Source organism: Pleurodeles waltl, chromosome 2_2 (genome assembly GCF_031143425.1).
Source record: "Pleurodeles waltl isolate 20211129_DDA chromosome 2_2, aPleWal1.hap1.20221129, whole genome shotgun sequence".
Taxonomy (NCBI): Eukaryota; Metazoa; Chordata; class Amphibia; order Caudata; family Salamandridae; genus Pleurodeles; species Pleurodeles waltl.
Window position 1 is genome coordinate 944,549,267 of NC_090439.1, and position 22,915 is coordinate 944,572,181.

Consider the following 22,915-nt stretch of genomic DNA (forward strand, 5'->3'; position numbering starts at 1 on the left):
GCTGCTGGATAACTGCAGGTGTTATCCAAAGGTTAGCCTCATTGGTGAGCAAAGCAATATATTCCGTCGCCCAAAATCTTAAATAAAAAATATGTAACATGTTGAGCTTACAAACGCTTGAATAAATGTCATGCCTTATTATTGTGATTCTTCACAAACACACTAAAGACATTTCTACAGAGGGTGAAACTACCATTCTTGTATTTTAGGCCATTGACATTTTTCCTGTCTAAAATTGCATATGATTTGTTTATCTGTATCACAGCCTTAAAGAATAGTGCAATAGTAGTTGCACTTCTACGCCTAATGGAAAACGTAATTTATACTTGCATTCCTATCATTCTGCGTTTCTACTGTACTGTTTCTCAACCCTTTGTGTAGATGAAGCAATGCAAACACCCTCTTTGCCAATATCTTAACGTTCCTCTTAATTCGCATAGTCCTATGTCTAATATTGAGCTCTTGAAAGAGACAGTTTACATCATAAGATAGTGTAAAGCGCAGTGATGAAAAATAATCTTATGTCTTTTAAAATAGGCAACATATATGGTTGTTTCATTGTAAATCCGTGACATACATTGGAATTCACCCAAATGTATAATGCCTGAGTACACGTTTTCCACAAAATGACAGGAGCAAGAATTCAAGCACAGTCATGACACTTAAAAACAGAAATGTCAAGTGATATATGTATATATATATATATATATATATATATATATATATATATATATATATTTTTATTTATTTTTTTCATAGAGAGAGAGAGAGTGAGTGAGAGAGAGAAAGAATAGCGAAGTTAATATTATTAAACATAGTTTAAAACTGGGTAATAAATGAGAGATTAATTTAAATACATCTCCTTACCTTCACATTTGGGAATAGGACCACTCCACATGACCTTGCCATCCATCAGTAGGCATGTTATTGTTTCTGAACCTTGAGTTTTAATAAATCCTTCTTCGCAAATGACAGAAACGATGCTCCCAAGCTGAAAGTTGTCACCAAAACGGCGTGCATTGATTGGTATTCCCGGATCAGGGCACTCATTGTGTCCAAATGCTGAAAAAGAGATTTGCTTTGAGAATTCTCTTGAAATTGTAATTCTAAATTTAGCAGGACTTAACCATCGTAGGATTCATAAACTTGATATATTTTTGGAAATATGATGCTGAACAATATGCAGGAATTGTTTCGCAGTCATAGTTTAGTCATCAACACTGCTGGGACCTTACATTCTGCCGCTATTCACCATCAAATGTTGTCAACCGCCACAGGCATGCATTAGGAGTTATGGCTTTCTGGTATTCTAAAACCTTTTCTGTTTACAGAAAGATGTGCAGCCACATCATCTCAGACACACATCTAGAATGGTTCCATGAATTCATGGGCAGACCAGAGCATTAGGATTGCCTGGGCAGTGAATTGTACATGGTGTAATATGCCTGTAACTCCTTTCCCTACAGTTGCACAACGTTTAGGGTGTTTCCTTCCCGCCCAATTTCAGAAAGGGATTTACTCATCCTTCACAGCAGTAAATCTCTCCCGTCCATAAACACGTGATTCTGGACCCTGGAGTCCCTTTTTCATTAGTTCTGCATCCCGCGCTGCTGTGAGGAAAGTGTACTGTACAGCCCTGATGGAGTTACTGCCCCGCGTCCGCCAATCAAGCAACATGGGATTCTGGACCCTGAAGTTCGGTTTTCACCAGTTCTGCATCCCATGCTGTGAGTACGGCAAGCACACTTTATAGCTCTGACGAAGTTACTGCCCCACCTCCTCCAATCAAGCAACATGGTATTCTTGCCTCTAGAGTTCCTTTTCTCTCTCAAAATGTCCTTGGTAGGAAGGGGTTGAACAAAGGTTTGTGAATATCCACAAACTCACTTTTTTGTTAGTGTTCAAAGACTCTGAAGGCAAATTATACCTTGAAAAGCCCATTCCTTACTCATTCTAAAGGATTTAGATAAGACTGTAACCAATTATATCACATCATTCCAAATCCATGATTAAATCATTTTTTATTAGTGCTACAGATTCATTTAGCAAAGTAGAAATGAGTATGGCCTGGTTATGACAGGACAAACCATATGGAGACAGTAAAATTGTAATTACAATTTCACTTATAAACATTATCAAGGGGAAGGTTAAAACAATCAGAATAGCAAATGCATGCTCACGATTGCAATAAAGTAATTGACATTAATAAGCTAACTCCCAGCAGCAGTTGAAAATTGCGATGAATAAATAGAGAAATGCTAATTGAGTAAATTATTCAAAAGTAGTGAGTTTAAAATGTAAAGAACTTTTTTTTAATTTTGAAGTTGTCATGTCCCCCAATCTTCCTGTTTGATTGCCCAACTTAAGAGTGCCTCAGCAGGCTCCGCTGTCAGAAGGCTTTAACCAGTGGCCACTGCAACAGAGTCAAATGTCATTATGCATCAGAATGGTCGCCCGATTTAGGGTAGCCCTTCCAAATCACATTTTTCCTCTTCAGGACCCCCAGAGTGAGGGTGGCAGTCCCAAAGAACCCGGTTTGAGAGTATGCCATGGAAACACAGAACGCGTGGGAAAGAGGGAGCTTCAACCCTGGTGCCCCTGTGACAATGTTCAGTGTCGTCAGTGGAGCCCCGCACTGGTGGCTCTGATAAAGGCACAAAGATCGCCACCTACGTAGCAGGGATCTCTAAATTTGGTGGGGTGGTTCTTACCCGTAGTATCAATAGCCTCTGAAGACCAGGTAGGCTGGAAAATACAAAACAAAACTTTAAATGACCCCAACCGGTTACTTTTGGATAAGAGAACGGCCCACAAAATGACTATGTGCGCTGCAAAGTGTGACGTATAAATTAAAGCAGAGACATCCAGTGGCAAATATGAGTTTTCATGAGAGTGAGAGCTCTACTGAATGCCACTCTCAAATACAAACTATCATCTCCTCTAAAACCTCGATTGGAAGCAGATGCCAATGTGAGTCTGAGGTCCTTTTTCACTCCAATGAACACTAGGATGTCTTGCTTGGCTTTTCAATTTGCCATTTAGGCTGAGAGTTTCACCTTGCTCAGTATTTAACAAATCCTTGAATGTTTCAGTGAAAAAACAACCACTTCCGCGAGCGCTGCCTGTACCGGGACCGTCAGTATGTCGCGTGTTCATAGCTGGAAAGTAATCTTTCCAGTGGAAAATGGAATTCGATTGCACGCAGCAGCCTTTTACGTTAATAATTTATAACACGAACATGGCTCTTATGTGTCTTTCAGTGTTACAGTATTAAATGTATTTTCTTTACTCCGGTTCACACCAATATGAACAGAACAGAAGAACATTGTTATTAAAAATGTAAATCGAAAAATGTTAGACGTTATAATAATTTAATTGTATTAGTAAATATGAGTTTACGTGTGTTTTAAGTTAATTTCAACTAGTTTCGTATTCTGTTTGTGGTAAGGTGTCCAGTACTTGGCAAAGAAGAGGACTGTACGTGGCAGAAACAATTTACGTTTTCTGTGTATAAAAGTGAAGTTTTTCACGGGGGGGGGGGGGAGGGGGGGGGGTACTTTTTCCAAGAAGCCCTACAGGGACTGCTTCACTGAAGTACTACCCACTATTTACTGTATAAAAAACGTCGGCCCTATTGCCCTGGGTACAATTTAGTGACCCTATTTCTTGCTAACTGGATCATATCTTTATTAAAGTTCTCTTGTTGGTGAATAAAATGCTTTATAGATAAGGGGATCCAAATCTTGCCTGAAATATCAAATATACCCAATTGCTAGCTACACATCCACACGTTACATATACTACTCTTTAATGTTATGGGTGGAGGGAAAGGACTGATTTATGTTGTATGCGTTGTTCTTGCTAACCCATTCAACAGAAGCAAGACTACTCATGGCGACCTTAGATCACCCTCATCTATCATTGAATACCAAGAATTAGAGAGTTGATGAAGCTTGCAGGTAATTTGAATTTAATCTGTAGTGTCTCTTCACCCATTGTTTACTGCCTCACATGATCCAACACTAGGAAAATCAGAATTACTTTTACCCCTCGAAGATCTCGAATAATATGGATTTCTGTTCGGAGATCACATGTCCTTAGCTGAATGATGGGCAACAGTCAGTTCTTTATGCCTTATCGAGCATTTACTAGGTTTTTCTGATGGTTAATCAAGCCCTTCCCAATTATTACAGCAATTAAAAGCACTGCTATAACATTTTATGAGGTCATGTTTATGTCTCTCAAATATACACATTAAAAAAACTAAACATTTTATTAGCATTAAATAAAAATAAATAAAAAAAAAACATTGTTTGTGTGTCCTAACCTGAAACACAACTACGCAGATTTGTAGAGATATTTTCAACGATTTTTGACAAACTGGTAAAGTACAAATCTCAACAGAACAGAATAGTTCTACATGTACCAAAAACGATTTAAATTCGTAGTAACATTAGATACCTTGAACTTCTTGAAGAAATTCGACAGATAAATGTGACAACAGCTAGATCATATTGAAGTAGCTAAACAAAATGAGTAGTCTTGAACCACCATTTATTCACTCATGACTTCTAGATATGCGAATATAACCGATCATGAAGTTTTTTTTTCTGGCAATTTGTCAACATGACTGGTCCAAAGAGCAGTAAGATAATGTATGTGCTGTCTGGAAATAAGAGCCAAAATCCAAACTATAAGCTACTAAACTGCTGCACGGTAGGAAAGCCATAGATCTCGCTAGAACCATTCAATGACCATAGACTTTTAGTGTGTTGAACTAAAACATCTAGCCGCACTCAAACCTAAATCTTGTTTTGAAAAACAATTGTAAAATTAGCAAATCTTGGAAAATAGACATAGATTCAAGCACAGGTCACAAAATTGGGCAAGGTACTAGGTGGAGTAATTTCTTAACATCCACTAATGCGTCACAGAATTTGCCTCTCCGATGTTTGATGTATGTAACCACTTTATGGGCAACTGCATACAATCGTTGAGGTGTGGAACCTGGTTCTTTCTAAACAATGGACTATGTAATCCAGTTACAGGTCTACTTCAGTGAAAACTCTGCTAAAGGTCTGTGGAACATGTAAAATGCATGCAAGCACAAAGGGCTATAGTTATTGTCCCCTGACTAATATATAAAAATAGTGGCAGGCCAATCCAAGATTCAGGGATTATATCACAGTGGAGACCAAAAGACAGTGGAAGAAAAGAAGCAAATTATAACTCCAAGAGCATGTTAAAGACTTCAATTTTGCACACGCTTTTCAATCTAAGCTTCAGTCTTATTGATGGCTTCTAATAATTAACTTGAATGACCCACAACAATTATCCTATTGAGAAGACATTTGTTCTTCTGATGCACTTCTAAAAAGGTCTTTATACAATATTGCTGTTTTGAGGTGGTTTTCAGTTGGCTACATCAAACGTGGGATACTTGTTGTGAGAAAATACTCCTTTTTGTGTGGTCACTCCAATTTTTTGAAGAATGTTATTGCAGACCGGTTTTTAGACTTAGCCTACTGGGGTGCTTTTGCCCACTGTATGTGCCCTGACCCATAAAACATGCAAAAATTGACTAATCCCTGGCATATGTAACTCTCCTTTAAGACTGTTAGAAATTGAGTTTCTGGTTTGCTGGGATATGCACCTAAGTCAGGCAAAACTCACTGTAGTCAGGGCAGGTAAGTAACACACAAAAGACAATCTGTGCTAACCCCTGGTAGCATGGCTCAAAGATACCAGGCATATCCCCAGAGGCACCTAGTAAAGCGTTTGTGCAACACAATCACATTAGCAACACAATAAATACACCACAAAAGAGACTCCGCACAGGATAATATAAAAAAATATAGTATATATTGTACATAAAACATCAACCCAAAATGACATGAATCAACAAAACTGAGCATGTTAAGGAAAACCGGAATTAGTATGTGTTGTCCTGGCACTGCAAGGTACAGCATCACATATTAGGACATCATGGCATGAAAGACAGCAGGTCTTCAATATGTTTTTTTAAAAGAGGAATCACAATTGCGTGCTTTCATGTTTTGAAGTAAAGAGGCCCGAGAAGGGGATTCGTTCTAAATAGAAGTGATTGTAAAACTCATGGAGGGTCATCTTATAATATAGACTGAGGACAAGGGTGCGATGGAGAGTCACATGAGATCTAGGGTGCCAGCTCTACCCTGCCATCTAAAGATAATAACTGAAAATTACAAAAATTTTTACAAAAAGACCCATCCATATTGAGAAATTATAAGTATATTTCATGACTTCCTTTTCTGGTGCAAATCTTGTAAAAAGCTATCAGGATGCAGCTTTCTTTATGCTTAGAGACCAATAAATTCTCAGATATGGCTGAATACGACTTTCAGACATCTTTTGGTAATGAATTAGCCTTCGTTTTGATCCTTGATTGTAAGAAATTGAATTATTTACTGGGGTGGGTAACTACCCACCTCAAGGAATATCCACAGCCCTTGTCAGCATGAATGCTTAAAGTTACTAAATTAACCTGCGATCAACCCCCTGGTAGCTATAGCACAGAACAGACAGGCTTAACTGTATTTTTCAGTAACAAAGTCTAAATGTAACAAAATAAAAAGCTCAAACCGAATTAGTGAGACTTAATGAACACAATTTCAACTGAACAACAAAAAGTCAATAAGGGAAAACAGAGATATTAATTTTGAAAGTTTAAGGCTAAAATAGTAGTAAAAAGCATTTAGTGACAGCAGTGATTATCTGGTTGTGCCCAAGCGGTATTTAGCTGCAATGTAAGGCTGACTGGGATGGAGTGTGGATTGGATACAGACACCAGGTCTAAACAGGCCAGAAGTTTTACCTTCGGACTTTGTTTCTGAAATTGAAATCAAAAATTTTCAGCAGGTGCAAGGTAACAGGCTTTGGCTGAATAGGGTTTTACGGCATTAGATAGCTGCTGAACGAGGTCTTGGTGAAGCTCTCAATGTTTTATGGAAAAGCTCTAAGCAGCAAAAATTTGAATTTCATGCAGAGAGAGAAAAGGTCCTTCATCGGCTAGACACCTTTGGAGCCTATTACTTGTGTATATTTCTGCCTTCAGATTTTATAACTTTTTTGGAGCTTAAATTCTACTAGTGTGCAAGGCTGCAGGTTGTAACTGAAGAGGGATCCACAAAGCTAGATACCTTCTCCACAAGATCCTGATAAATCAGATGTGTTGTTGTGAAAAGCTCTGAGCGGATGCAACCCAAATCTTTGGCCCTGAGAAATGCATGGTCCTGGTCCCCCCGAAATGTTTTGGAGGCACGTATTTTCTAAGTTCCAGGTTTCATGATATGTTAGGAGTACACCTTGACATCAGCCAAAGGTTCGGGACCTTGGTAAACATCACTTGGAGGTCAAGACTCACTCCAGCAGAAGTCAGCAGCATGGTCCAGGACCAGTCCAATTGTAACTGGTCAGCAGGGAAGTTGCTGAAAATAATAATTGTAGCTTGTAGTGAGGAATAGGAGGTGAGGCTTACGACCCTTGCAGTTCACTTATTTGCCCTTGGTACAGGAAGAGCAGGTCCAGACTTCAAGGATCTTGGTCACAGGTTCAGTCATCGTCTGGTCCTTCCACAGATCCAGAAAGTGTTCTGATGAGGGTACTGTGGGTGCCACATTTATGTCTGGGAGCTGCTTGTGGCTGGGGGTGATTTGGTCCCTCCCTAATTAATAGGGTAAAATTTCCCTGGGCCAACCCTACCCATATTTGCAGTGCTTCCTGCCCTTGCCCTCCTGCAAACAATTCAACAGTGCCCCTCTCTACATAAGTCCAAGATGGTGAAACCCTTCCCCAATTGTGCAAAGCCTGTGTGCCTACCCCAGGAGTGTGGCTAGTAAAATGAGCAACCACTCTCTGTAGTCATGCTAAGCTGTTTCTTGAGGCAGCTCTTCTACCACTGGAATTGGTGCCTGTTTGACTGGGGGAGGGCAAAGGGCTCTGCCTCAGTGTCAGCTAACATTTGCTTGTAAAAGGGTAGGCCTCTTTGAAGTTAATCAGGTGATTGGGCACAGCATAGATGGCCATCGTGCCAGATAAAGAGAACATTTCCCCACACTCAAGTCTTTGTCCAGCTCTGAGAACAGTTGTCACACCTCATCCAAGAGGCTAGTAAGCTACAATGTGACCGTTGGAGCTCATGCAAATGGGCTTCCGGAGGATTTGGGCAGTGAAAAGATAACTTTAAAAAAATATATTTTCCAAAATATGTATTACAAATTCAACATCACCTGGGAATTAGGCATGTCAGATATATGTCAAAATCCAAGAATTAAATTTATAGTAATTTCTTAACATTAAAAGTAAAATTGTAGCACAATGCTTTCCAATGAAACAGCCAACCCTGCTATAGGGAAAATAGTTTTTAGGCGATTTTCACTGTAAGTATATGTTTGTAAAGATTACACGTTTCAGTGTCCTATTTTTAAATACCATGCACCCTGTCTTATGGATAGTAAAGCCTACTTAGGGGTGATTTATTAATCTATAACAGAGGGTTTAGGCTTGTCAAAAGGGGTTTTCTTGACAGATCTAATCTGCAGTTTAAAACTACACTGTCATATGGGTAGTAAAGTCTACTTAAGGGTGATTTATTAATCTATAAAGGAGGGTTTAGGCTTGCTTGTCAAAAGGGGTTTTCTTGGCAGATGTAATCTGCAGTTTAAAACTACACAGCCAGGATGCATAGGTAGGACTACAGTCATGTTTTCACAGTCACAGTAGTGGGTGGTACATTGGGTGCAACACCCCAATGGTGACATTTAAATTAGAGGCCTGGGTACACTCTTGTACCATACCCTAGGGAATTGTATGCACGTTTAATATATCCATTAGGGGTTTGCAACTTTATTTTGCTGAAAGGGGCAGCACACTTACCTCTGGTTAGTGGGGGTAAAGTGCACAAAGGCCTACAGCCAGCAAAAACAGTAAAGTCACCATGCAAATAGTGTCCATTCCCAACATTGATTAATTTTGGTTGCTAGCAAATTAGGGACAGTCTTGTAATTTAGACTTTAGTAATGCTAAATCTATCATGTTTTATACGGTCTTTCATGATCACTTGGTGTTTCCACTCAAGTAATATGGTGTCTAAAGCAAGACATTGGCCTGGATCAAATTGTGTCAACCAAATCACTAGCAGTTTATCAGGCTCACAGTAATTCAGAGTTTGGAACTATTTCTTAGGGAGTTCGTCAGGGCTCCTTATTGAGCTCTACCCATTTTAACTTACACATATATTTTGTGGCTCAGTTCATTCACTGATTTGTGTACAAACGTATGAGTTTTGCTGGTGACACATACATTTTTATTTTTCTTGATGACAATGCAATTGATTCTTTTGCACACTTTTCATTACAAAGTAGATGGCAGATTGTGGATAATTCACTTAAATTGAACATAGTCAAGCACAACATTATATTGATATCTTTTTGCAATTCACATAAGGTACTACACAGGTGATTGTGGCCCACTCTATTGGACCCTGCGCCAGTACCAATTTCTAAGGTCTGGAACCTTGGTTTCCATTTTGATGCTGATCTTTCTCTCATCTTGGAGGACAGCAAACCATCTTCCTCCTTCTTCTGTCTTCTGGGACTTCTGTGTATGATTCTACCTGTTGTCCCAGCACATATTAATCCTTGGATAGTTGAGGTTACTATTCTTAATCATCAGTTGCAACTCATGGTATTTGGAATCTTCCATGTGTCTGATTCAAAGACTTCAGTGCCTAGAGAATAAAGCTGCTTGAATTGCACTTCAATTTCCTTAGCCGTTCTCACCTTCCTTTTTCTTGAAAGCCCAGCATTGGCTTCCCTTTGCTAAGTGGGTTATTTTTAAGGCTCTCTGTCTGGTTTTCAGAGACAACCATCACACCAGACCTCTTAAGTTTTGTTTCAAACGATTTATCATTATAATGCTGTCATATTTCAGGTTTGTTTGAAGTTTGCATGGTTAGGATTCCCAGGTTTCAGTGCTCCCTTAAGACTAGTGACATCGTTGAGGCAACAGCTGCTAAAACCTGGAACTCATTACCTACTAGTCCCACCAGCATTAATCAGTTGTTTTCATTTTCAAAAGCTTTGCAATCTCTGCCTTACTTCTATAAATTTGGACTCATTTTTCTGTTGCCTCTTCTCTCCAATGGTGATTTTAGTTGCAGCACTGGGAGACACTCATAAGTAACACTGCGCTATATACATTATTTTTATATTACATTACCTGTTTATTGGTACTAATCAGATGATGAAAGCATGAACATATTTAAATACACCATTAAAAAGAACACATTCAATTCAGTCATTTTATTTTTGTTATTAAGTAATGTCAAAAGCTACTGTAAACACTCACACTATGCAATAAATGTTATATTATTTCTTATTCAAGGAGGCACAGTGTAGAATTTTCCTATGTAAAGAAATTGCATCTTAAATTGTAACCATGTCTCTGGAAACAGATAGTGGGCTGCAGCAGAAATGTAATGGATGTTCCATCTCAATTTCACTTTAATTAATAATGCACATATGGAGAGGTAATTGAGCAAACTACAAATGCATATATATCCAACTCCTACAAGTAAAAGTCCAAGGAGGGCATAGTCCTTTCTATTTGTAATAACTGTGTATGATTATCACATAAATAATCCCATTTTATTATCAATTTAGATGGGTTGGGACTACGTCACAGAGTCATGCTGAGGTATGTAAAAGAGTATTTAAGGAGTACTATGAGAAATTCCACATTTTAGCATTTTCACCCCAATGTTTCTGACTGATACTGGTGATAACTGACCCTGACTGTGCCCTAGGCTCTGCTAAACAGGTCCAGGGCCAGTGCTCTGAATAAAAGGTACATAGTCAAATGGTACAATGTTATAAATCCAATTGGCAGTGACAAACCCTTTAAGTCCCAAGTAGATTATAGGGCAAGGGGGATTTAAACTACCTATAACTCCCTAGTATATAAAAGGGAGGGGGCGTTTAGACACCCAGTGGATTTTCTGCACTGGAATATGCACTACTGTGGTGCCTGTTGTCATTTTTAAAAGGTAGCCCTGTCTTGCAGACTGTCTTTAAAAAGTAAAATGTATGCAAATTCGACTTTGGGATTTGAGGTACTTCACAAGTGATAAACTACCTTATTTTTACATACAAGTCACTCCCATGGACTCTCCCAAATGCCCCAGGGGTAGTGCACCATGTAACTATAAGCAGGGACATTATAAAATATGTTTTATAGGCACAGATGAGTGAAAAACTGCACCTTTCATTTACTCCCTTTGGAGATATTTAGCTCCATAGGATAGAATGGGAATACTTTCCATAAGCCTACATAGTGCTAGGAGGGAACTAAATCTGTCTTGAAAGGACTCAAATTAATGGTAATGATAAATCCATCAACTTGCCCTTGTTGATTTGTCATAACTAGTACAAAAAAAAAGTTATAAGACTTTCTTTTCTGTAAGACAAATTCCAGCCTGCTGGTGGTCTCTCCAGAATTGGTCAGCCTTTGATGAGGTGATAAGTGGCCTGCGCTGAGCAGAAGCTATCTGATGGGGGAGGTTGACAGATGCTGAGAACAGGACAGGAAGGGGACTGGGTAGATCAAACTGAGGCTTCAGAAGGAACCCCACAGAGAGATAGTGGTCTTAGGAAGGAAATGTCCAGAGGGGGAGTTAACAGAAATGAGCTACACCACTGGGTTGGTTTAGCCAGGTCTTGGTCCTCTGGTGGAAAGTCATCCATCTTGGAAAGTTAAAGTGCAGTGCTTTACGGAACAGGAAGATGCCACACCTTGCAGGATGTTGGCATGCTTCTGGGTGGCACCCTGCAGCTCATTGAACAAGAATGCTCACTGACTGTCTCCCAAGATGATTGAATAAAATTGGCTGATCTGCATTGGAATTCAGATCTGCTGCCTGAAACCACAAGAAGAAGAAGGACGGCCCTGCTGGAACCCTGGTCTGCAAACCAGAGGACTGCATACTGGAGTTCTGTTCCTGTTTCATACTGGAATAACAGCCCAAATTACTTTGCCTTGCTTTTAAAAGGACTCATGTGTGGACTCTCTCAAAGCCACAGGTTAACAGACCTTCAGCTGCACCATCTCCATCAAGAAGACCCCAGCTGTACAGCCTCCAGTTGCCTTTGAAGGAATTGGCTGGAATTGGCTGGAACTCTTGATTGTGTTTCGGTCCAGTGCATTCCTCCCTTTGAGCACTATTTGCTTCTAAGCACTAGTTTTACATTAGTCGTCTTTGTGTCATTATAAAGACAAAAATATTTCGGGTTTTTAGAAACTGGTGAGGGATTGTTATTGTGTGTTTTGTCTTACTTATTTACTGTATTGGTGAATTTAAATGCTTTGCATACCTGTCTCCTAGGTTAAGCCAACCTGCTCATTGCCAAGCTACCAGAGATGGAGCCAGGGGCTAGTGTTCTGAGACCTTGACTGAGCCTAACACTGTTGAGGGGTGGTATTGCTTGTGGTAGCTGCATACTTACCTTTACTAAAACCAGCCTCCAACACGTACTGTCAGGACTTTGGGTTGGAGGGCCCCATGGCAGGCAGGGATACATGGGCCAAAAATGCAATCACTCACGTTTTTCAATACTGTTGCCCTGAGGCCCCCTAACTGAAAACTAAGTACCCCTTTAAAGCACTTGACACTCAGGGTAGCGAGGCTGAACAGTCAACGGCTTTCTCAAGGGAGGTGCAGAGATGTCAGAAACTCTGCACTTACGAACGTATAATACAGAACCTAAACAATCACTATGCATTCAGTGCTTTATCTTCTAAAAACAAAATTGTTTATTACACACACTTCTATATAATAGGCACAAATTTACACCAACAATTGGGAGGTGGAATTGCCTATGGTGGCACCCTCTAAATTCCATTACAATTAGCAAATGAATACAAAATTGTGATGGGTGGAATGATCGAAACCTCAACTAATGATAACTACCTGAGATGCAACTCAGCTCACTGTTTTTTTACCCACCATGCAGCTTCAGGAAGTTATCATCAATAATCAAATCAACCAGCAAATCAGTCTTGACATGGGTCTCGTGCTATGCCACTGGATTCAAGCTAGACTGATGAGTGTTGATACCAGAAACCGGTCCCAGGAGGCTTGTTTCCAGTCTATGGAGGACATGGCCTGGCAGTTTAGGCTGGATTGTCCCCATGGGGAGCAGGGTCAAGATTGATTTGCATATGGCTGGGCCCAAAGTGGAATGGTGTGGTGAGCAAAAAAAACTGTGGTTTTAGGCCCTGATCTGTGACTGGGAGTGAATTGTTCATACTGTTCAGCATTACATTAATCATCTGTTCTTTTTGAACTTTCTGAAAGTGGCATTTTTAAAACATAACTTTCAATTTGTATCTACCATTAAAGAGGAGTTTTAATTACAATTTCTCAGACACTAAACACATTACATCTACCTGTTCCCAGTGAAAAATTAGTACCAATGAAATGTAACAAAATAACACTTTGTTATTCTATGGGGGGTAAGCCTCACAGTACTTAACAAATGTAGGAGTTTTTCACTACCAGGAGATGTAAAACTTAAAAGCACATGTCCAATCTTTTAATTGCACTGAACCCTGCCCTATGGGCTACGTACGGCCTGCCATAGGGATGACATACAGGCAAAAAGGGGAGTTTAAAGCTTGCAAAGTGGTTATATTTTCCAAGTCAAATTGGCATTGAGGCTGCAATGGCAGGCCTGGAGCATGTTTTAAGAAACCTTTTAGGTGGATGGCACAATAATTGCTGCAGGTCCACTAGAAGCCTTTAATTACCAGGCCACGGGTATATGGTGTACCACTTTGCACAGGACTTATAAGTAAGTTAAATATGCCAATCAGATGTAAGCCAATTTTACCATGTACGGGGGAGAACACACAACCACTTTAGCACTGGTTAGCAGTGGTAAAGTGTACAGGGTCCGAAGCCCAACAAAAACAAATTCAGCAAAAATAAGAGAGGGTGAAGGGAATAGGTTTGTGAGAGGACTACATTAAGGCTGTCAGGTCTAACAACTTCCATCGAAACACTACATACTCACACAATAGAAAAACAATAAGGTTATTTCTTTTTGAATGCCCAGTTGAATTCTAAGGTCTGCACAAACCATAATCAATGTATTCAAGGTCCCATCAGTGGGAGAGTACCTGTGCGCAGGTGCTGCACCCTGTAAGACCCCAGTGGTCAGGTGTAACCACGTAGATTCTCTTTTCACAGCTTAGAAGGCAGGCACTCATGGTTAGTACTCAAGCCCGGTTTACCAGATATTACAGGGAATGAGATGCAGTAGCAGCCGCTCACAAAAGAGGTTCAGGCACCTCGTGGTCTACACACAAAAAAGTCGTGGGAGAGGGTAAATTGGATGGGAAGCCTAGTCACAACAGTTACTATTTTATGTACTCCAAAATACCTCTGTGAATATGCCCCTTTTTTAAATAGTCCCTAAGAATTTCAAATCATAGAAAAATATTAAGCACCAATTCATAAGGAAATTAAAAATTAATTGAAATGCTACATTTGTAAATAGTGGGTGTAAAAATAATGGCCCACGAAGAACAGACTTCTAGTAGGGGCATGAGTTAGGGAAAAAAACAATACCTCGAGGGAGCACATAACTCTGCCAGGGGATCAGAGATCAGTCACAGAACACGCTTGGCTTGAAAATGAACCTAGTACCAGTGAAATGTATCCGATACCACAAACACCTCTACGTGTAGGTGCAAAGTGTGTCTGTACGAGAACAGGAACATCGTGTCACAGAAAATTGCTGTGAAGGCTGACGCATTTGTCACGCCGAAAGGAAGCGCACACGTTTGATCTAAATTCGAAGAGATTATAACATCTTCATAAACTTCGATTCAAATTAAAAAAAATGTAAAATATAACAGAAGAGGAAATCCCTTTGAGCAAAGGAATGGCTTTGTGTACCAAGCTGGTGTGACACATGTCAGAGTCAATTAACATTTAATGGACCTCAGTCGTAGTTTGGCATCCCATTAGTGACAGTGCTAAGCGCTAATGTCTTCTGAGAAGACAGGAAACTCATATTCATAATCTTCGTGTTAGCCTTTTGGTTATTCAGCCTCATAAGTATTTTAAAAAGCACAACACAAACAGACATGCTGTCTCAGAGGAATTCCTCCATGACACTGACTCATGGAGGAGTTAGTTTAGCCCATGTCCCATGAAAGGAATGCGGGCTCGTATTTCTGACACCCGGGGATGCCTTAAATGTATATTTTCCACGAGGCAAAACAAAGATTTGCATTATTTCTTACCTCTGCAAAATCTTGCCAAACAATAAATGGAGATGACAGATGGGCCTGCACAGTTAGTAAGGAGAAGGTGAATTTAAAGTCAAAACACATTATTTCTGCCATGATGCATATTTAACACATGTCCTTAAATATTAAACTAGTTCACCTATCTTGATGTAAAAAAAAAAAAGGACTACAGACACCCTGTCGTGGATTTTTTTAATCAAAATCCTCCTCTTCCTCTTATCTTCCACACAGAGTTGTGCAAGTTGCTAAAAATATGTATATATTGCGCTTTATATTATCCACTTTGTGAATGACAATCTTTCTTCTGGATAAAACTATAGAATATTGTGAATGTGTTGTATTTGATTGTTTCACAATTCCAAAGCTGTGCTCTGACCTAAGCAATGTTTAGCTGTACATAGAGTTTAGTGGATTACAATGTCCACCTTTTCCAGAACAGAAAATAAATTATATGTGATATTAATCAGGGCTTTAAGAACACTGCCTTAGTTAAATGTAGAAAAGCCACGCAGGAGCTCGTAATTATCTTCTATGGAAGATGTCTTAGGAAAAAATTTACGGCATGGGCAAATAATTTGAAGAATGGGACATTACTGGGCTATTAGCCAAATGCCTCCCTCCCCAGACTCAGGCCCTGATTATGACTGAGGCTGTCTTTTCCAAAGACCGACGCAGCTGTGGCTGCGGCTGCTGGAAGAGCGCCAGTGTTGGAGGTTGTAGGAAGTTGGCTCTGTATGCACTATTTCAAAGTAAGGAATAGTATGCACAGAGTCCAAGGGGTCCCCTTAGAGGCAAGATAGTGGCAAAAAGAGATAATACTAATGCTCTATTTTGTGGTAGTGTGGTCGAGCAGTAGGCTAATCAGAGGAGTAGTGTTAAGCATTTGTTGTACATACACAAGCAATAAATGAGGAACACACACTCAAAGACAATTCCAGGCCAATAGGTTTTTGTATAGAAAAATATATTTTCTTAGTTTATTTTAAGAACCACAGGTTCAAGATTTACATGTAATACTTCAAATGAAAGGTATTGCAGGTAGGTACTTTAGAAACTTTGAATTAGCAAAATAGGATATACAGTTTTCACATAAATCACATATAGCTATTTTAAAACTAGACAGTGCAATTTTCAACAGTTCCTGGGGGGAGTAAGAGTTTGTTAGTTTTTGCAGGTAAGTAAACCACCTACGGGGTTCAAGTTTGGGTCCAAGGTAGCCCACCGTTGGGGGTTCAGAGCAACCCCAAAGTTACCACACCAGCAGCTCAGGGCCGGTCAGGTGCAGAGGTCAAAGTGGTGCCCAAAATGCATAGGCTTCAATGGAGAAGGGCGTGCCCCGGTTCCTGTCTGCCAGCAGGTAAGTACCCGCGTCTTCGGAGGGCAGACCAGGGGGGTTTTGTAGGGCACTGGAGGGGACACAAGTCCACACAGAAAGTACACCCTCAGCGGCACGGGGGCGGCCGGGTGCAGTGTGCAAACAAGCGTCGGGTTTGTAATAGAAAGCAATGGGAGACCAAGGGGTCTCTTCAGCGATGCAGGCAGGCAAGGGGGGGGCTCCTCGGGGTAGCCACCACCTGGGCAAGGGAGAGGGCCTCCTGGGGGTCACTCCTGCACTGGAGTTCGGATCCTTCAGGTCCTGGGGGCTGCGGGTGCAGAGTCTTTACCAGGCGTCAGGATTTGTGAGCAGGCAGTCGCGGTCAGGGGGAGCCTCGGGATTCCCTCTGCAGGCGTCGCTGTGGGGGCTCAGGGGGGGTCAACTCTGGCTACTCACGGTCTCGCAGTTGCTGGGGAGTCCTCCCTGAAGTGTTTGTTCTCCACAAGTCGAGCCGGGGGCGTCGGGTGCAGAGTGGCAAGTCTCACGCTTCCGGCGGGAAACGCAAGTTGTTTAAAAGTTGCTCCTTTGTTACAAAGTTGCAGTCTTGGGTGAACAGAGCCGCTGTCCTCGGGAGTTCTTGGTCCTTCTAGATGCAGGGCAGTCCTCTGAGGATTCAGAGGTCGCTGGTCCCTGGGGAGAGCGTCGCTGGAGCAGTGTCTTTAGAAGTAGGGAGACAGGCCGGTAGAGCTGGGGCCAAAGCAGTTGGTGTCTCCGTCTTCTCTGCAGGGTTTTTCAGCTTAGCAGTCCTCTTCTTCTTAGGTTGCAGGAATCTGAGTTCCTAGGTTCTGGGGAGCCCTTAAATACTAAATTTAAGGGCGTGTTTAGGTCTGGGGGGTTAGTAGCCAATGGCTACTAGCCCTGAGGGTGGGTACACCCTCTTTGTGCCTCCTCCCGAAGGGGGGGGGGGCACATTCCTATCCCTATTGGGGGAATCCTCCATCTGCAAGATGGAGGATTTCTAAAAGTCAGAGTCACCTCAGCTCAGGACACCTTAGGGGCTGTCCTGACTGGCCAGTGACTCCTCCTTGTTTTTCTCATTATCTCCTCCGGCCTTGCCGCCAAAAGTGGGGCCGTGGCCGGAGGGGGCGGGCAACTCCACTAGCTGGAGTGCCCTGTGGTGCTGTAACAAAGGGGGTGAGCCTCTGAGGCTCACCGCCAGGTGTTACAGTTCCTGCAGGGGGAGGTGATAAGCATCTCCACCCAGTACAGGCTTTGTTACTAGCCACAGAGTGACAAAGGCACTCTCCCCATGTGGCCAGCAACATGTCTGGTGTGTGGCAGGCTGCTAGAACTAGTCAGCCTACACGGATAGTCGGTTAAGGTTTCAGGGGGCACCTCTAGGGTGCCCTCTGGGGTGTATGTTACAATAAAATGTACACTGGCATCAGTGTGCATTTATTGTGCTGAGAAGTTTGATACCAAACTTCACAGTTTTCAGTGTAGCCATTATGGTGCTGTGGAGTTCGTGCATGACAGACTCCCAGACCATATACTCTTATGGCTACCCTGCACTTACAATGTCTAAGGTTTTGCTTAGACACTGTAGGGGCACAGTGCTCATGCACTTGTGCCCTCACCTATGGTATAGTGCACCCTGCCTTAGGGCTGTAAGGCCTGCTAGAGGGGTGACTTATCTATACTTCATAGGCAGTGTGAGGTTGGCATGGCACCCTGAGGGGAGTGCCATGTCGACGTACTTGTTTTGTCCTCACTAGCACACACAAGCTGGCAAGCAGTGTGTCTGTGCTGAGTGAGGGGTCCCCAGGGTGGCATAAGACATGCTGCAGCCCTTAGAGACCTTCCCTGGCAACAGGGCCCTTGGTACCAGGGGTACAAGTTACAAGGGACTTACCTGGATGCCAGGGTGTGCCAATTGTGGAAACAAAAGTACAGGTTAGGGAAAGAACACTGGTGCTGGGGCCTGGTTAGCACACCTCAGCACACGTTCAAATCAAAACTTAGCATCAGCAAAGGCAAAAAGTCAGGGGGTAACCATGCCCAAGGAGGCATTTCCTTACAAAGGTCTTCTGACCCCCATATTATCGCTGCCACCAGATATTCGCACTGCCGGCAGTCAGATATACGGAGGCATTCACAACGCAGTCAGCGGAACTTAGGTGGTTCCACTGCCGGCACCACCATGGCAGAAAAAGATTGCCCACAGAATTACAACCAGTAATTCTGTGTGGCGGTCTTTTTTTCTGGCGTGGCAGTGCCATCAGTGGGAGCTCCAGGTGCTGTCCCCTCATGAAGGAGCACCTCATCGGATGAGGTAAGTGTCATCCTCAAGGGGGGGTGGGGGTGAATGGGTTTGTGGGAGTGTGTGTATGCGTATCACGAATGTGGGGGGAGGAGGAGTGTTTGTGTGTGCAGGTGTGTAAATGTGGGGATGCATGTGTGTATGCATGTGGATGGGGTAGGGGTTGTGTATGTATGTATATAGTTGAAGGGAGGGATGAGGGATGGAAAGTGTATGCGTGTGTGCTGTGTATGGGTATGTATAGGTGTCAATGGGGGTGAATGTGAGTGCGTGTATGAGTGGGGGGTGTCTGTGTGTGATTGTGTGTGGGTGTGGGTGCATGCATGCGTGTTTGCAGAGGTGTTTGGGGGTATCCCGGCGACAGGAATGCAAGTTCCTGTTGTCGGGATACCTTTCTGCCAGCATTTTCGTGGCATTGAGTCCTCCAGGAAAATGCTGGCCGTACCCCTAGTCAGAATAACTTTGGTGGTTATTCGACTCCCGCCGGGCTGCAGGTGGAGACCTCCAGCCTGGCAGGCCACGGTAAAGAGGCGGGATGGGCGTGGAAGCGGATGTTTGGCAGTGGCCAAACCACTGCCGTCGTAATATGGCAGTCTGCACCGTCGGTCCCGCGGCAGTGAGATCGCCACCATGGCCTTTGCGCTCCATGGTCCGCCAGGGTTATAATGAGGGCCTCAGACTTTTCTTTTCATCATATCATACCGAAAAAAATGCTGCTTTCTTTTTATGGCAAACCTTTATCCAAAGGAAAGGCAGCAGCACCTCAAATGTGGACTGCCCAGATAACGTCTTGTAATTATTATCATCAGTTTTGCTGTACTATATCAAAAGACGGATTTAGCATTCTCAAAAAAAAAAGTTGTTTTCTACGGCAACAGATGGGCTCAGCCGTGAGAAAATTCCTGTACAATTTTTGGCACCTACAAGGAATTTAAGAGTGCTTGCTCTTTATCGGTCTAAAATGTGCCAGCAAAAGCATCCACCTCAGGGATGTGGCTTCGGGAGGGGTGTGGGGGATATTTGGGGTGTTACTCCCCCAAATAAATGTATTTTCTGATGAATAGATAGGTACAGGTGCTTTCAGTCAGGTATGGTGAGCTGTCCATCGGATTTCACCCTTGATTTTTGCATGCACACATTGACACACTGACACAAACACACACACAAATGCACACACCCACATCTCTGTTTTGAAAGCGCTAAAACTGTTGATGTGTATTATAAATATTATTTTTCTCTCACATAGTACTCTTACCAATCCATGTCCCTTACCCTCTCTACTGCCTCTTCAGCCTCTCTTATGCACTTTACTTGTCGTATAATGTACTTTAACACTATATGACAGGGTGATTGTCGGGAAATCTGACGCTCACACCCCCTCAATATTACTGACCAAGGTATGCCCCTGATCCACCTAAGTTTGTTTTAGTGAAGTTAGAGATTACTTCACCCTTCCTTATGAGTGCAATGTCACTATTAGTGAGCTGGTCAAGCCAGCTCAGTTTAACTGACACATATTCGTAAGTAGGCATACAAATCACCACTGCAGTCATCTTAAAATAGGATTTTTAATTCACCATTGACATATTCATAGTGTAAGAAATTGGGTTATTCGCTGAGAGTGATAGAAGCCCCACTCAAATAATAAGCACAACCCTTGTGTCAGGATGATCTACAAAATTAACAAAATAAACCTGTGCTTACACTCTGGTAGCTTAAGTCAGGCTTAATTTAGAGGCAATGTGTGAAGTATTTATGCAGCACTCTAACAGTAATAAAGTGAAAACACAACACAACAAAAGGGGTATTTGGAGTAAAGTTCTGGCAGTAAACCTGAAGTAGAGCCTAGAGGGATTTCCTAAGCCATGACCCCTATGAAATTGCAGATGAGCTTTGAGGTATGAAAACAGAGGGATACGTCATGCATCTGAATGTAAAATATACCCCCTCAGAGATGTGTGCGGGTATATCAGCCGCTAGAGACAGAGATCCTCTAGTATGCTACAGACACCCCAGCTACGCTCCAACTGAAATACATATTGTGACAAAACTCATCTTTTTGCAAGGTCACCCGCATTTTTGGGGGACTGGTGCTGATCCAACATAATGATCCAGTAGGATTTATATTACTATTTGGAAAATAAATGGCAGTTTGAGAAAGTTTATTTCTTGTACCAAATGTGCTTTTTTGCTGGTGTTCAGTGTCAGTCACTTGACTTAACAGCTTTTCTATGGTGAGATGTCTATTGCTCCCAGATGGTGGACAATGGGCTTTTATGTAGGAGATATTTTTCTCCCTGATCAGGCTGGCCTGGAAGGCTGTGCACAGTCCCTTTATGAGCTTGAAAGGAAGCCTACACTGTCCCTGGCAAATGTAACTCACACCTAAATCAGCCCCACATTTTGTTCAAATAGGCAGCCTCTCTCCAAACGCAGGTGGGTGGGAAGCTACCCCAGAACTGGTTTGCAATGACCATAGAGGAGGGCATGCCGGTAAGATAGCCACGCCTATGGATGGGCAAAGAGAGCTCTGCACAAGGAAAGAAAGATTCTCCCATGTTAGTTTTAGGTACAAAGGGGCACTGTAGCATAGTTTACAGTAATACAGATAGGAAGTGCTGCGAAACATGGGTAGGATTGCTCCCTGGGAACATTTATCCCATTGTTTAGGGAGTGGCCAGGATTTCCCCCTTCCCCTAGACTGGCACTAGGCATAAATGTGTCACCCTGTTCAGAACACCTCTGGACCTTTGGAAGATAGAAGGACTACACCTGTGAGGAGATCCCAAGAAGTGGAAATGCTCCCACTTGTACCCAGGACTGAGAAGTGGACTCCAAGGATCAGTTGGCTGATATCCTGTTAAGCTACAGGGTTATAAAAGCTGCAGGAAGCCTACTTTTGTGAAGTGCACATGTGCAGTTGATGGCTTCTCCTATAGATAGTCCTGAACTCTAAGTAATGTCCCTAAGGTCCTGGGGTCCGATTGGCTGAGGGTGCACCGCCGGTTGGCCTAACTTCACCACAACTCCCACTACATTATTTTCCCTTGCAGCAAATCCAATTCACTTGGTCCAACTCCAACTGGCATTCAACAATGTCAAACTGTGCCTAGCTCGAGCCTGCATCCTTGCCCTGCTGAAGGATTCAGACTTCCAGAAAAGAGATTCAGGGCCTGATTTAGAGTTTGGCAGACAAGTTACTCAGTCACAAACAGGACAGCTATCCCATCTACCGTATTACTATTCCCATAGAATTAATGGAATAATAATACGGCGGACAGGATATCCATCACATTTCTGACGGAGTAACCTCCTCTGCCAAACTCTAAATCAGGCCCTACATCCGAAGGGAGAAATATTCATAGGACCCACAGCCAAGCAGCATCCGATCAACATCAATAGATTCCTGGGCATGTAATTTGGACTTTTCATGCCATCTTCGATCCAGTCTGCTGCCTTGCCCCACTGAGGACTCTACTTTCTCATAAATATTTTTAGTTGGAAGGTAACTTTTTGGAAGTGACCTGCTTGGGCCTTGCATCTGACCCACACTCCATTGTGGACAGCCCTAAAACGTACCTTTGTAAGGGTTTCTGACAATTAGTTGCTTGTGGTTGGCACTTAGTGCGTTTTGGTACAAAAATATTATTCAAACTTCAAAAATTAATCTCTCTCGTTCCTTTTATTGGATTTTGTTGATTTGGTCACTTTGTGGTCATTCAAATATTTTTAATTTTTACAAACTGGAATGGAATTTTCTATTGTGTGTTTCACTTTTTATATTTTTGGCACTTATAAATGCTTTACCTATTTTCTTATGTTATGTCTGCTTGCTCTGTGCCATAGCTACCAAGGGTTGAGCTCCAGTTTAATTTAGTGAAACCTTTACCAAATGTAACAAGGACAGCATCATTACTACTTGTGGTGGG

At 42.1% G+C, this 22,915-nt stretch overlaps 1 protein-coding gene across 1 annotated transcript in view; it reads right to left on the reverse strand.

The window, feature by feature from the left end:
• Positions 1–22,915, reverse strand: part of CSMD3 (CUB and Sushi multiple domains 3) — a 2,682,374-nt gene that overhangs the window by 1,329,134 nt on the left and 1,330,325 nt on the right. The window contains exon 15 of the mRNA XM_069220640.1: positions 868–1,062. Coding sequence (XP_069076741.1) covers positions 868–1,062 — 195 coding nt within the window. The remainder of the gene's footprint in view (positions 1–867; positions 1,063–22,915) is intronic.